Consider the following 12,725-nt stretch of genomic DNA (forward strand, 5'->3'; position numbering starts at 1 on the left):
GGAGATTTTGGTTTAATTGAATTTAAATGGGGGCTATTCTAAATAGCTTTCAGTTTACATTTTAGAACTGCCTTTCTGGAGGCCTAGAACTTTCTTCTTGTTGTTGTTCTCCTCCCCCTTCCTCTCTTCATCTTTCCTTCCCCCTCCACCCCCTACTTTTAAAAATAATTTATTGCAGTGAAATTCACATACATAAAATTCACCATTTAAAGTGAACCCAATTCAGTGGCATTTACTACATTCCCAAGTTGTGCAGCTGCCACCTCTGTACAGCATCTCCATCATGCCACTGGAAAACCCCGACCCCTTAAGCAGTTTCTTCCCACTCCTATTTCCCCCAGTCTCTGACAACACAAAGGGTCACATTGCACGATTTCATTTATACGAAATACCTAGAATATAGACAGTCAGCTTTCTGTCTCTAGATATTTCGTATAAATGGAATCGTGCAATATGTGACCCTCTGTGTCTGGTTTTCACTTAGCATAGTGTTTTGGAGGATTGTCCATGTTGTATAGCATGTATCAGTACTTGATTCCTCTTTATTGCTAAATAATATTCCATTGTATGTATATATCACAATTTGTTTATCCATTCATCCATTGATGGACATTTGGTCCGTCCCCACCTTTCAAATATGTAAATAATGCTGCTATGACCACATGTTTACATGTACTTGTTTAAATACCTTTTTCAGTTCTTTTGTTTATATACCTAGGGATGTAATTGCAGGACAAATGGTAATTCTAGGTTTTACTTTTTGTGGAACTGCCAAACTAACTGTCCTACAGCAGACGAACCATTTCATGTTCCTTCCAGCAATTTATGAGGGTTTCAGTTTCTCCACATCGTCTCTAACACTTATTTTCCTTTTTTTAAAAAAATTAATGGCCATCCTAACAGGATGTGAAGTGATATCTCATTTCGATATGCAATTTACCTAATGACTAATGATGTTGAACATTCATGTGCTTATCGGCCACTCATGTATCTTCTTTGGAGAAATGTCTGTTCAAGTCCTTTTCCCATTTTTTAATTGGCTGGTTTGTCTTTTTGTCTTTGAGTTGTATGGATCTTAAATCCTTATCAGATGTATGGCTTGCAACTATTACCCCCCATACCTATAGCTTGTTTTTTCACTTTATTGATAATGTCCTTTGCACAAAAGCTTTTCATTTTGATGAAGTCTTATTTTTTGTTGTTGTTGCTCATACTTTTGGTATCATATCTAATCTGTGACCAAACCGAAGGTCTGAAGATTTATCCCTGTTTCTTTTTAAGAGTTTTATGATTTTTTGCTCTTAGACTTTTGTTTCATTTAATTTTGTATGTGATGTAAGGTAGGAGAGTACAACTTCATTCTTTTGCTTTTGGAAATCCAGTTGTCCAGGCATCATTTGTTGAAGAGATTGTTATTTCCCCATTGAGTGGACTTAATTAGCATCCTTGCCAAAAATCAGTTGACCATAGATGTATAGATTTTATTGTGGATTCTTTGTGGATTCCATTGGTCTATCATTATGCTAATTCTAAACTGTCTTGTTGACTGTAGCTTTATAGTAAGTTTTGAAATCAGGAATTGTGAGTCCTCTAACTTTATTCTTTTTCATGATTGAGTTAGCCATTGTGGGTCCCTTAAATTTCCATGTAAATTTTAGGATCAGTTTGTCAATTTCTGCAGAAAGGGAAGCTAGGCATTTGATTGGTATTTTGTTGAATCTGTAGATCAAATTGGAATATTGCCATCTTAACATTAAATCTTTCTACCCATGAACACAGGATATATTTCTATTTATTTAGGTCTTCTTTAATTTCTTTTAGCAATGTTTTCTAGTTTTTTGTGTACAAGTCTTTCACCTCCTTGGTTAGATTTATTCCTAGGTATTTTGTCCTTTTAGATGCTGTTGTACATGGAATTGTTTTCTTAATATCCTTTTTAAGGTATTAATTGCTGGTGTATAGAAATAAAACTGACTTTTGAGTGTTGATCTTGTATCCTGCAACTTTGTTGAATTTGTTTATTAGCTCTATGTGTTTATTAATAGCTTTCTTATGAATTCTGTGGAATTTTTTGTCATCTGCAAATGGAAGTAGTTTTACTTCTTCCTTTCCGGTTTGTATGCCTCCCCGCCCCCTTTCTTTTTCTTCTCTAATTGCTCTGGCTAGAACTTGAAGGACATTGTTAAATAACAGTGGTGAGAGTAGGTATCTTTGTCTTGTCCTTGATTTTAGAAGGAAAACTTTCACCATTGAGTATGATGTTAGCTCTGGGTGTTTCATAAATACCCTTTATAGTGTTAAGATAGTTCCCTTTTATTTATAGTTTTCTGAGTATTTTATCATGAAATAGTGTTGGGTTTTGTCAAATGCTTTTGTCTGCATCAGTTGAGATGCTCATCTTTTAATAAGTCATTTCTAAGTACGAATCTGTTATGTCAACCTACTACTCAGATTTTATTTATACACATATTAACTCAGTAACATACTCCTCTGGCCTAATTTTTATGCTCTATATTTCATTCAAACTAGGTTCTTCACTACTTTGGTAAATAGAATAATGGTCCCTCAAGAGATGTCCACTCCTATTCCCAGGAATTTGTGATGTATTATGTTGCATGTTAAAGAAGAATTAAGGTTGCATTCAGCTGACCTTAAAATAAAGAGATTATTCTGGATTATCCAGGTGGGCCCATTATAATCACAAGAGTCTTTTAAAGTGGAAGAGGTAGGCAGAAAATGAGAGTGAGAGGATATGTGACTTTGGAAGAAAGCCCCATAGAAATACAACAATGCTTGCTTTGCGGATTTGGGCCAAGAGCAAAGGAATGTGGGTGGCCTTTAGAAGCTAGAAAGGACAAGGAAAGGGATTCCTAGAGCCTCCGAGAAGGAATACATTGCTGCCGACACATTGCTGTTAGCCCTGTGAGAGCAGTGTCAGACTTTGACCTACAGAACTGTAAAATAATAAATTTGTGTTGTTTAAAGCCACTAAATTTGTGGCATTTGTTTACAGTAACATTACAAAACAAATACAACTACCCAAGCATATTTTATTCTAACTTTTATATGTTGGTTTATTTCTCCAGGGAAACTCTAAATTTCTCTTAGGTTGTTAAAAATTGTACTCATTATTCAAGGCCCATCTCAAAGGTTCCTCAACCACTGAACCTTTCATTCTTCCACACACCTCTGTCCACATACACCTAGCTTCTCTCTCCTGGTTTCTCTCATGCTTTTTTATCATTCTCATGACATCTAACAATAATACAGAGTTTTAGAATATTTTTTTAAATTTTAAGTAAGAGTTTATTTGAGCCAAACTCTAGAATATATTATTTGGTATTGACTTTATTAAAATTTTACCCTCGTTTAAAAAAAATGTTCTGATATCTTGCTGTGGTTGTGTATCTGCATGTGTCTAAATTTGGGTTGTATATGTAGGAGTTTTGCGCATTATACCTCTGGTTACAACTCTAATTTTTAAAAAATTGGAATCTTATCTTTAATTTTAGAACAAGAGATAGGCGACTTTATCTTACTCAATTCTTTCTATTGAATAGAAGTCTGTTTTGCATATGGTAAGCAATCCATATGTGTTTGACTTACATGTACTGTGGATTAGGTCCTATAATTTAAATTTACAAACCAAAATATTAAAACTATATAGGGAAGTTCTTCTATCTATATACTGAGGGTGTTACAATTAAGTTGTTGTGAGGCATATTTTCAGTTTATAGAAACGATCGTTTTTAAAACTGTGATACTAAAGTTGATTATAGCATCTCTATGCAGATTTTAAGCAAGTCCAGATTTTCGTTTGTTTCTTTTCATGGACTTTAGGTACAGATGTATCTGAAAATAGAGATATTTAATTGCTTCTCAAGACTCTTGAATCTTGATTTATCATATTTGTCTATTTCTATTTTGAAATGATTTTTTCGAAGGATGGTACTACAGACATAATGTTTCTTTTTTAACTGAAAATGTACACCTTGGAGATTGGTCAAAAATGAATATTTACAATATAAAAAAGTTTAATTCTTTTTTCTTTTTTAAGATTTTTTTTTTTTAATTGGGGAAGGGGAACAGGACTTTATTGGGGGAGCAGTGTGTACTTCCAGGACTTTTTTCCAAGTCAAGTTGTTGTCCTTTCAGTCTTAGTTGTGGAGGGCGCAGCTCAGCTCCAGGTCCAGATGCAGTTGCTAGTTGCCCGGGGCACAGCCCACCATCCCTTGTGGGAGTCGAACCGGCAACCTTGTGGTTGAGAGGATGCGCTTCAACCAACTGAGCCATCCAGGAGCTCAGTGGCAGCTCAGCTCAAGGTGCCATGTTCAATTTTAGTTGCAGGGGGCGCTGCCCACCATTCCTTGTGGAACTGGAGGAATTGAACTGGCAACCTTGTGGTTGAGAGCCCACTGGTCCATGTGGGAATCGAACCGGCAGTCTTCGGAGTTAGGAGATGGCGCTCTAACCACCTGAGCCACCGGGCTGACCCATAAAAAAGTTTAATTCTTAACACTGATTCCTAATGTGAAGAAAAAGCAGAGTGTTTTTTCACCTAATGATAAGAAAACAAGTTTTGTGGGAGAAAAGAAATTTCAGCAGAACTGATGTTCTTTTTTTATATCATTTGAGTATTTACTGAATATGATATTTCTGTCTTGTAGAATGGAGATGTATGCATTTCAATTCTTCATCCACCTGTAGATGACCCACAGAGTGGTGAACTGCCCTCCGAAAGGTGGAATCCTACTCAGAATGTCAGGTAAGGGGTTACATAAGGAATAATCTGGTTTTTAGGTGGTTCTTAAGATTGAATATTATCTTTTAACAAGTACAAAAGAATCCTTTTTATACTTGGTTGTTTTGTCTTCTGCTAGAGCTTTAAGTAGCGTGTAACTATCATTTTGAAGAGTTCTATTTATGGAGCATCAATGCATATGTTAGTCATTTCTCTGTGGTCACCTTGGAAGAATTTTTCTAGTCTGAATTCTTCCTCTTTCGTTGTCTTACGTTCCATCCTGTGTCTTTGGATCTCATGACTTAGGTGTTTTGGATTAGTTGCTTCTTTATTCTAGGATTCTTACTACTTTTTTGCAGAAATGTCCTAGTCTTTACAAACTGAAAACTGACTTCACATACTGCTTTTAAAAGAGCTTCCATCATATGTTGTTTTTTCTTTGTTTTATTAATATATATGTGGATGTTCTTATGATTTGCTTGTATATTTCTTATGATTTCTTTTGATTATCTATTGATTGATCTGTTGCTCTGTCTATCTAGATGATGGATATTTAGTCATCTGTTTCTTTAGAAGTATTCTATATATGTTGGGGTTGGTCACTTGAATATTGTGTACAAGTTTTTATACGTACGCATATTTTCATTTCCTTGGATATATACCTGGGAATCAAATTACTGGGTCATATGGTAACTCAATGTTGAACTTTTTGAGGAACTGCCAGCATGTTTTCATGGCTGCACTAAGTAGTACATTCCCGCCAGCAATGTAAGGGAATTCCAATTTCTCCACATCTTCATTAACATTTATTATCTGTGGGGTTTTTTTGTTTGTTATAGTCATTCTAGTTGATGGACATGGTATTTCATTGTGGTGTTTGTCGTCAGTGATTTTTTTTTTTTAATTGGGGAACAGTGTTTTTCTATGGTGTCAAGTCGTTTTTCAATCCAGCTCTTGGGGGTGCAGCTCAGTTCCAAGTCAAGTCGTTGTTCTCAATCTAGTTGTAGAGGGCGCAGTTCATTGGCTCATGTGGGACTCGAACCTGCGACCTTGGTGTTAATGAGCAACACGCTCGAACCACTGAGCCAACTGACCGCCCCCAAAGGTTTTTTTAACGTAACTTAAAATTTTAAAACAGCTTTAGGTTTTCAGAGAAACTGTGAAGAAAGTACAGGTAATTTCCATATACCCTGCACCTGTCAGTTTTCTTTATTATTAACATCTAACATTAGTATTGTCATTTATTATAATTAGTGAACCAGTATTAATACATTATTATTAACTAAAGTCCATACTCTTTGATATTTGCTTAGGTTTTACCTAATGTCATTTTTCTAGTCCAGGATGTCATGCGCAATGCCACATTATATTTAATAGGCATGTCTCCTTGGGCAACTGTAACAGTTTCTTAGACTTTCCCGGTTTTTGATGACCTTGACAATTTTAAGAAGTACCAATCAGGTATTTTGTAGAATGCCCTCCGATTGGGGTTTTTCTGATGTTTTTCTAACTATTAGACTGGGGTTATGAGTATTGGGGAGGAAGACCACAGAGGTAAAGTATAGCTGACCCTTGAACAACACGGTTTGAATACAGGCCCATTCATACATGGAATTTTTTTCAATAAATATACTGTTGGCCCTCCATATCCCTGGGTCTTGCGTCCGCACAGTCAAACAACCACAGATCAAAACCAGTATTTTCAGGAATGCACGGATTCAAAAGGCCGACTGTCTGCATTCGTTGTTCTGCACCTTTTTATATAAGGACTTGAGCATCCACAGATATTGGTATCCATGGGGGGTTTTGGAGCCAATCTTCCGTGGATACTGAGGGACAAATGCAGTTAAGTTTGGGGGTATCAAAAGTTATACATGGATTTTAGACTGTGCAGAGGTCAGCGCCTCTAACCCCTGTGTTGTTCAAGGGTCAGCTGTACATTTTCATCATGTTATATCAAGGCTACATACTGTCAACATGACTTACCACGGTTGATGTTAATATTCATTACCTGGCTGAGACTGGTTTTAGGGTTTCTCCACTGTTGTCAGTCTTTTCCCCCTTTTCGTCCTGTACTCTTAGGAAGGAAGGAAGTCATAGGTGCAGCCTACACTTCAAGGAGTGGGGAATTAGTTCTTCTTGAGGCCAGGATATCTGTATAAAATATTTCAAATTCTTCTGCACAGGAGATTGATCTATTCTTCCCATTTATTTTTTAAATCATTTTGTTAATCATTTTTAATGCTCTGAAAGCTAGTAATTTGATTAGGATCTTCACTTTTGTCAAAAGTAAAGAATTGGAAGCTTCCTGACATGCAGAAGGATTTCTTACCCAGTTTTTACCAAGTTATGTACTTCACACTTTCTGGGAAGTGTATCCCGAAGAGTCTGTCTGTTTAAGACATATCAAATAACTATTGATTATGCTGGTTACTCATCCCTTTAGGTACTGTGTCCAATCCAATATACTTAGAAAGGATAGAGAAAATAGATATATTTTGGATTTCAACACGTTGCCAGGATATTTTTAAATCAGTAAGTCAGTGACTCCCTTTTTTAATTCAAATATATGTGTTGATGCACCTCACCTTGACAACCATCATGCCTCTGAATTCTAATTCTCAGGTAGATAGATCAGGCACAGAGCTTTTCCATAAGTTTATTATGTTTATGAAATAAGGAATCACCGCACATTGCCTGCTTTATTTTAATGGGACTCTCCTCAGGAAGGATGCATTTCTTAGTAATCAGAGATGGAATAAATGAGTTTGTTTTAATGAAAATATACTTCAGCAGCCCCAGTCTATACGTATCTGAATTTATTGTACTCTATCACATACCAAAATAGTCCTTTCTAAACCTCACTCTGTGCTTTTAACAGAATTATTTATGAAAAGGGAAAAATAGTTGGCTTTCTTTGTAATGTTCTGTTTTGTACCCCTGATGTTTCATCACCACTGGGCAGTGCACTATAGGAATATATGGGAGTACGTATGCATTTCTTCTGTAAAGGGCAATTGTGAAAGGAGACTGGAAAAGGAGAACTGATGGGATACTTCATGTACTCCCGTGGACATGGACACATTAGTTTTAAGACCGCTGCTTTACACAGGATCTTTTATGATCAGTAGCAAAATAACTACTTTTTCATCCCTCATGTCCCTTACACATCACATAATTGTGGCTGGTTATTTGAACCTTTAACCTTACTTTTTGTCTTCTCCTGCATAAATACACACAGACACACAGACTGTGTTATTTGCCATGTCTCAGTTTTAAATATTTTGAATATTTTTTTCTTTTAAGATGGACTTGTTTCTCACTTAATCCAGTCTCTTGTGGGCAGGGAGCTCCTCTCATTCTAACCTGCCCATCTAAAACTTCCTGGCACTTTGAGTACCAGCATCATTTGGGCCCTCAAGTCACCTGAGCCCGTTTAGCAGCATTCCCTGGACTCCGCCTCAGGGATTACCTGGCCTGCTTTTCTGTTTAGAGGCTTCACAACCAGAACTAATTATCCGCAGATTGCGCCTTTGGTCTTCATACACAGCTCTAAAAGGTATATTTGCATTGGAAATCATTTGTTCCTTTTTTGGACTTTTTGTCTCTTAGCTCCATGTAATCACTGGATGTTCCTTCAATGTGTTTATCTTGGGAGTGAGAGAGCGAGTGGGGGGTTTTGGTGTTTGTGAATTTCTAGGGGGACATAGAGTGTTTTGTACGCCTTGTGGAGCCTCATCTGCCTGGAACACCCGGTGGTGCCGAGAACTCTGAAAAGTCAGGAAAGCACTATCTAGAACGGATGTGAAATACTTTCCCTCTTGTTTCTGTGTTGTTGTGAGGCAAGGGATTTCTTAGACTTGTATATTGTACATATTTCTCACAGGTCATTTATGGCACTGAAATATCAAGAGGCAAGATTTGAGGTGCCGGGTATTTTCCCTGATATTCTTTTGCTGCTAAATTCTCTAGAGTCAGCAGTTGTTAAACTGAGGGTTCTGAGCTCCATATCCAGTTTATGGGGTGGCAAGACAGCAGTGGAGGTTGCATAAGGTTCAGCTCCTCCTGTGGTAAGGTCCTGACTCCTGTATCTGAAAGTGGTTCCATGTTCACATGTGTTTGGCCTTCTCCATGACCACCTGCTCTGGTCTTTCATTCAGCACCTCAATGAGCATAATTCAGAAAATAAAGTTGTACATGGAAGGTTTTTGGAACCTGAAGAAGCGTAAGGCATTTCAGTTACCTTTAAGAGCCTAAGTCAATTTTTATCACAAGACCTAGTGTCTAGTGAGAGTTGGCAAGGAAAAAGTGTTATGCTACAATTAAGACCTCCAGATCATCAACCAACTAGAGTCCACTAAAGGCTCAGTAGTTCTCCTCTTAGAGGAAGCAAACAGACTTTCTGCAAGAGCCACAGCCCTTTATCCATATGCCTGGGATTAATTTTAAGGGTGTGAGAGTTCCTTATGGAATTGGGATGTTTATAAGGAGTAGGTGTTAGTCAGCAAAGAGTAGAGTTGTCTAGTCTTACCTATAAACCCAATGAAAGGGCAGGGAGTTAGGAACTGCCCCACGTAATGGGTGGCAAAGTAGTGAAGGTCAGGGGAGATGGTTCTAGCCCTGTACTTCCTGGGGCTCCTCTAAATCCCATTCTGAGCCAGGTTGATTTTATTTGCTCCCTTGATGTTTGCACATTAGATCCCTCTGCACTTGATTTGCCATTTTCATTCTGTGCAAATACATACTTTGTGTATTTTTAAATTTTCCTTTTTAAATAATATGTTCTGATTTTGCATTTTTGTGTATTTTAATCTGAGACCTTCATTCCTACCATGTGTTCTGAGGGACATGCCAGTTAGCAGCAGCTCCAGGACTGCACAGCAGGGACCGTTCCATTTGTTAGTTGCTTTACCAGCATAAAGAAAAACTATTTGTAATACATGACCCATTCGTCTACCATATTTTCCCAGTCATAACAGACTTTTTTGCCACATGTCCTCTTTAAATCCTTCTCCCATCTTGAAATCGTACTGAGGACTGAGTTTCAACTAGGCCATCTTCTGGTGTTACCGGTCCGTCTTTTGAAATAGTGTAAATGAGAAATTAAAGGACCCAGGTCAGCTAGAAGATTAGGCACTGGGCTTTGCTTCTCCATATATTAATTTCCATCAAATTATGCGAGGCCTGTAAAACCTGAGTCTCAATCAGTCAGTATCTCTCTTTTTCTGCAGCTCCATCTATATGTGAGAATGTGTGTTTTAAGAGTCAAGTAAATTTAGGTTTTTAAGAATGAACCCTTTCTATCTCACATGCTGTTTGGAGGGTATGTGTATACACTGGAGGAAAAATGCTAATCTTTAATACTGCAAAATTCCAAACTTTTCCTGCTTAGTTTCTAGGCAGACCCACAAGCCACATCTTACGGCTGTGTGTGACAGGACCAGTTTTCTGCGCTCCCTGCTGAAGTTACACTTGTGGTGACATAGTGGGTAACAGAGAAAGGGCAGACCCAGCTCACCAGCGACTGTCTATATGTTAAAAAGGGGCAAATACAATTATTACACATTGGGTCAAAGATGCCTAATTCTCATTTCCTATTACCCTTGAATGTTTTAGTTTTGTTGGTTTTTTAAACATGTCCTGGCTCTGTAGAACTTCACAACTTGCTAGTTGGCTATTCGCTAGTGAGTGTGTGTGTGTGTAATTAGTTGGTCTTCATTTTCTTTGGGTGTTTTTATTGTTTACAAACTTATTTTTTATTCAAAAGAAGATAGCTAAACCATCTCTGACAAAGATACTGAAGCAGGCAAAAGGATCTGAAACATGAACCTGAAGAGTCCGTGGAGTGCTTTTCCTATCCTTTTGTCTGTACTTCCTTTCTCCTCTTAGCATTTTTCTATTTTGGCCCAGATCCTCTGTCTTAAAAATTCCTACCCATAACCCTTGCCCAGGCTTAAAGTGGGGGTGGAGCGAGCACATTTATTTCTAGGAGTTTGTCTAACTCTGGGAATGATGGTGATCATGGGAATTGTGCAGTAAGTTGAAAACACTTAAGAACTCTGTCCCTCATTTGTATCCCAAATTCTTACTGTTTTAGGTCTGTTCTTTATTTTCACATGTTGACACCACTGGATTTGGACAACCAAACCTGTTCTATACCTACAGTAGAGAAGGGCAGTGGAGTTTTTCTTTATGGGAACTGAGAGTCTGTGGATGGGCCCTCAGAATCTATTCTGCGAATCCAAAAAATGTGTACCCAAGTGCCACAGGATTGTCTAAATAGACAAATGCAACTCCATGTTATTGCTAAAACCCAGAGCTTCATGTGGAACCGTGAACTTAATATGGATAGAATGAGACTAAGAAAGAGTGTCTGTTTTCCTGATCCTTTCCCTTGTTCATGATCTGCAGGAAACCAATTCCTTCAGTGGGCTTGAATAATCTCTACATTGGGCGATATTTGATAAGTTTCATTATTTGGTCCTTCTTTCCCTTCTTTACACCTGTTGTTAACCCTCAGTACCTTCTGCTTTTTTTTTCTTCTGAAAAAGTAAAATAAATGAATAGATTTTTAAACACTGAAACAAACAATAACAAAAGATGGCAACAAAGAAAAGCCTGTTTCATACATTCTGCTAATATTGCCTTAGCAGCTTTTCCATTCTATAAAAATAGAATACTTAACCTTGCAGAGTTGTTTACCATGCTACAAGTGTAATGCCTGTGTTAAAAATTATTTTGGTACAATGGTAGGCGATTTAAACTATGTAGTACATTTTCTCCAAACCTTTTCCAGTCATGGAACATAGAAAAAAAATGGAATGATTGTATTTGTAGATCTCAATGTAGTAAACTGAAGCTGCTCCTTTGGCCAGAAGTTCATGTTGCAGAAGCTCAACTTGTTCCTGGTCTGACCCACCTAACTGCCTGAGGGAATCAATATAAGCATAATTTACCTGTAGCCCATCCACAACATACTGGTCGGGAAGTTTTGAATAGGATATTGCTTTTGAATTACATTCTTTTCAATTGTAATCTTTGAGGAAAAAATATCAATTCTGCTTTGCTCTATATTTGTTATAAGGCAGGTTCTCACCACTTGGTGACAGAGATGGCTACCAGCTTTAGGCTTTCCATATTCTCAGTTGTCAATCCAATCAAGAATAAAAATTGCCTCTCTGCTATTAGTTTGGAACCATCGTATTTCCCAGCAGGGTTCTGATTGCCCCGACTTGGGTTACATGTATATCCCCAAACCCATCATCATGACAAGATGGATAGAATCCTTTGGCCAGCACTTGGTGGTATGTCTACTGCTGTGGGTACAGATAGATTCTGTGTGAAGGTGTGACGATGGTGAGGGAAGGAGATTTAAACCCACCTGAACCAATGGAATGGATTCCCCGTACAGGAAAAGATTCTGCATTCCAGACAAAGGGAGGAAGCAAAAGCCTGCTGGGTTAACTGTTATCACAGCCCACTATGGTGCCTGCGGCTACTGAAAGCATCATGTTTCAATTTAGGAGGACGTGGTAGAAGTGCCTTCTTGTTTTGGTAGAAGTGGATGATTCACCATTTTTTAAAATTGTATTTCCCAATATACTATTTTAATAATACACACAAGACATAAGAAAATCAACTTGGTGAAACTGACTCGTGGGAAAAATTTCCTGATTCAATTAATGATTCATCTAGACATGTGGCTATTTAAACTTATTTAATATTAAAAATTCAGTTCCTCAGTTGCACAGGCTACCTTTTCAAAGTGCTCAATGGCCACTGTGGCTAGTGGTTACCATATAAATACCACAGATTATACATATCCGTCATCGCAGAAAGTTGGAAGTATAGTGCTGATCTAAACCATTAAAGCTGTTTTTTTCCCCTCTTTATACCACACTTTGTCCTTATCCTGCTTATCTTTTTAACAGGTTTTGTATGTTTTCTTCTGCAGTAACCCTTTCGGAATTTTCTACCTACATTT

The 12,725-nt window shown here is 37.6% G+C and overlaps 1 protein-coding gene across 1 annotated transcript in view; it reads left to right on the top strand.

Annotated features, from left to right (window-relative positions):
* The window catches only part of UBE2R2 (ubiquitin conjugating enzyme E2 R2), an 84,230-nt gene that overhangs the window by 64,921 nt on the left and 6,584 nt on the right, over positions 1 to 12,725 (top strand). Inside the window, exon 3 of the mRNA XM_033121997.1 lies at positions 4,668 to 4,765. Within this exon, the coding sequence (XP_032977888.1) occupies positions 4,668 to 4,765 (98 nt within the window). The remainder of the gene's footprint in view (positions 1 to 4,667; positions 4,766 to 12,725) is intronic.

Source organism: Rhinolophus ferrumequinum, chromosome 12 (assembly GCF_004115265.2).
Source record: "Rhinolophus ferrumequinum isolate MPI-CBG mRhiFer1 chromosome 12, mRhiFer1_v1.p, whole genome shotgun sequence".
NCBI classification, from domain to species: domain Eukaryota; kingdom Metazoa; phylum Chordata; class Mammalia; order Chiroptera; family Rhinolophidae; genus Rhinolophus; species Rhinolophus ferrumequinum.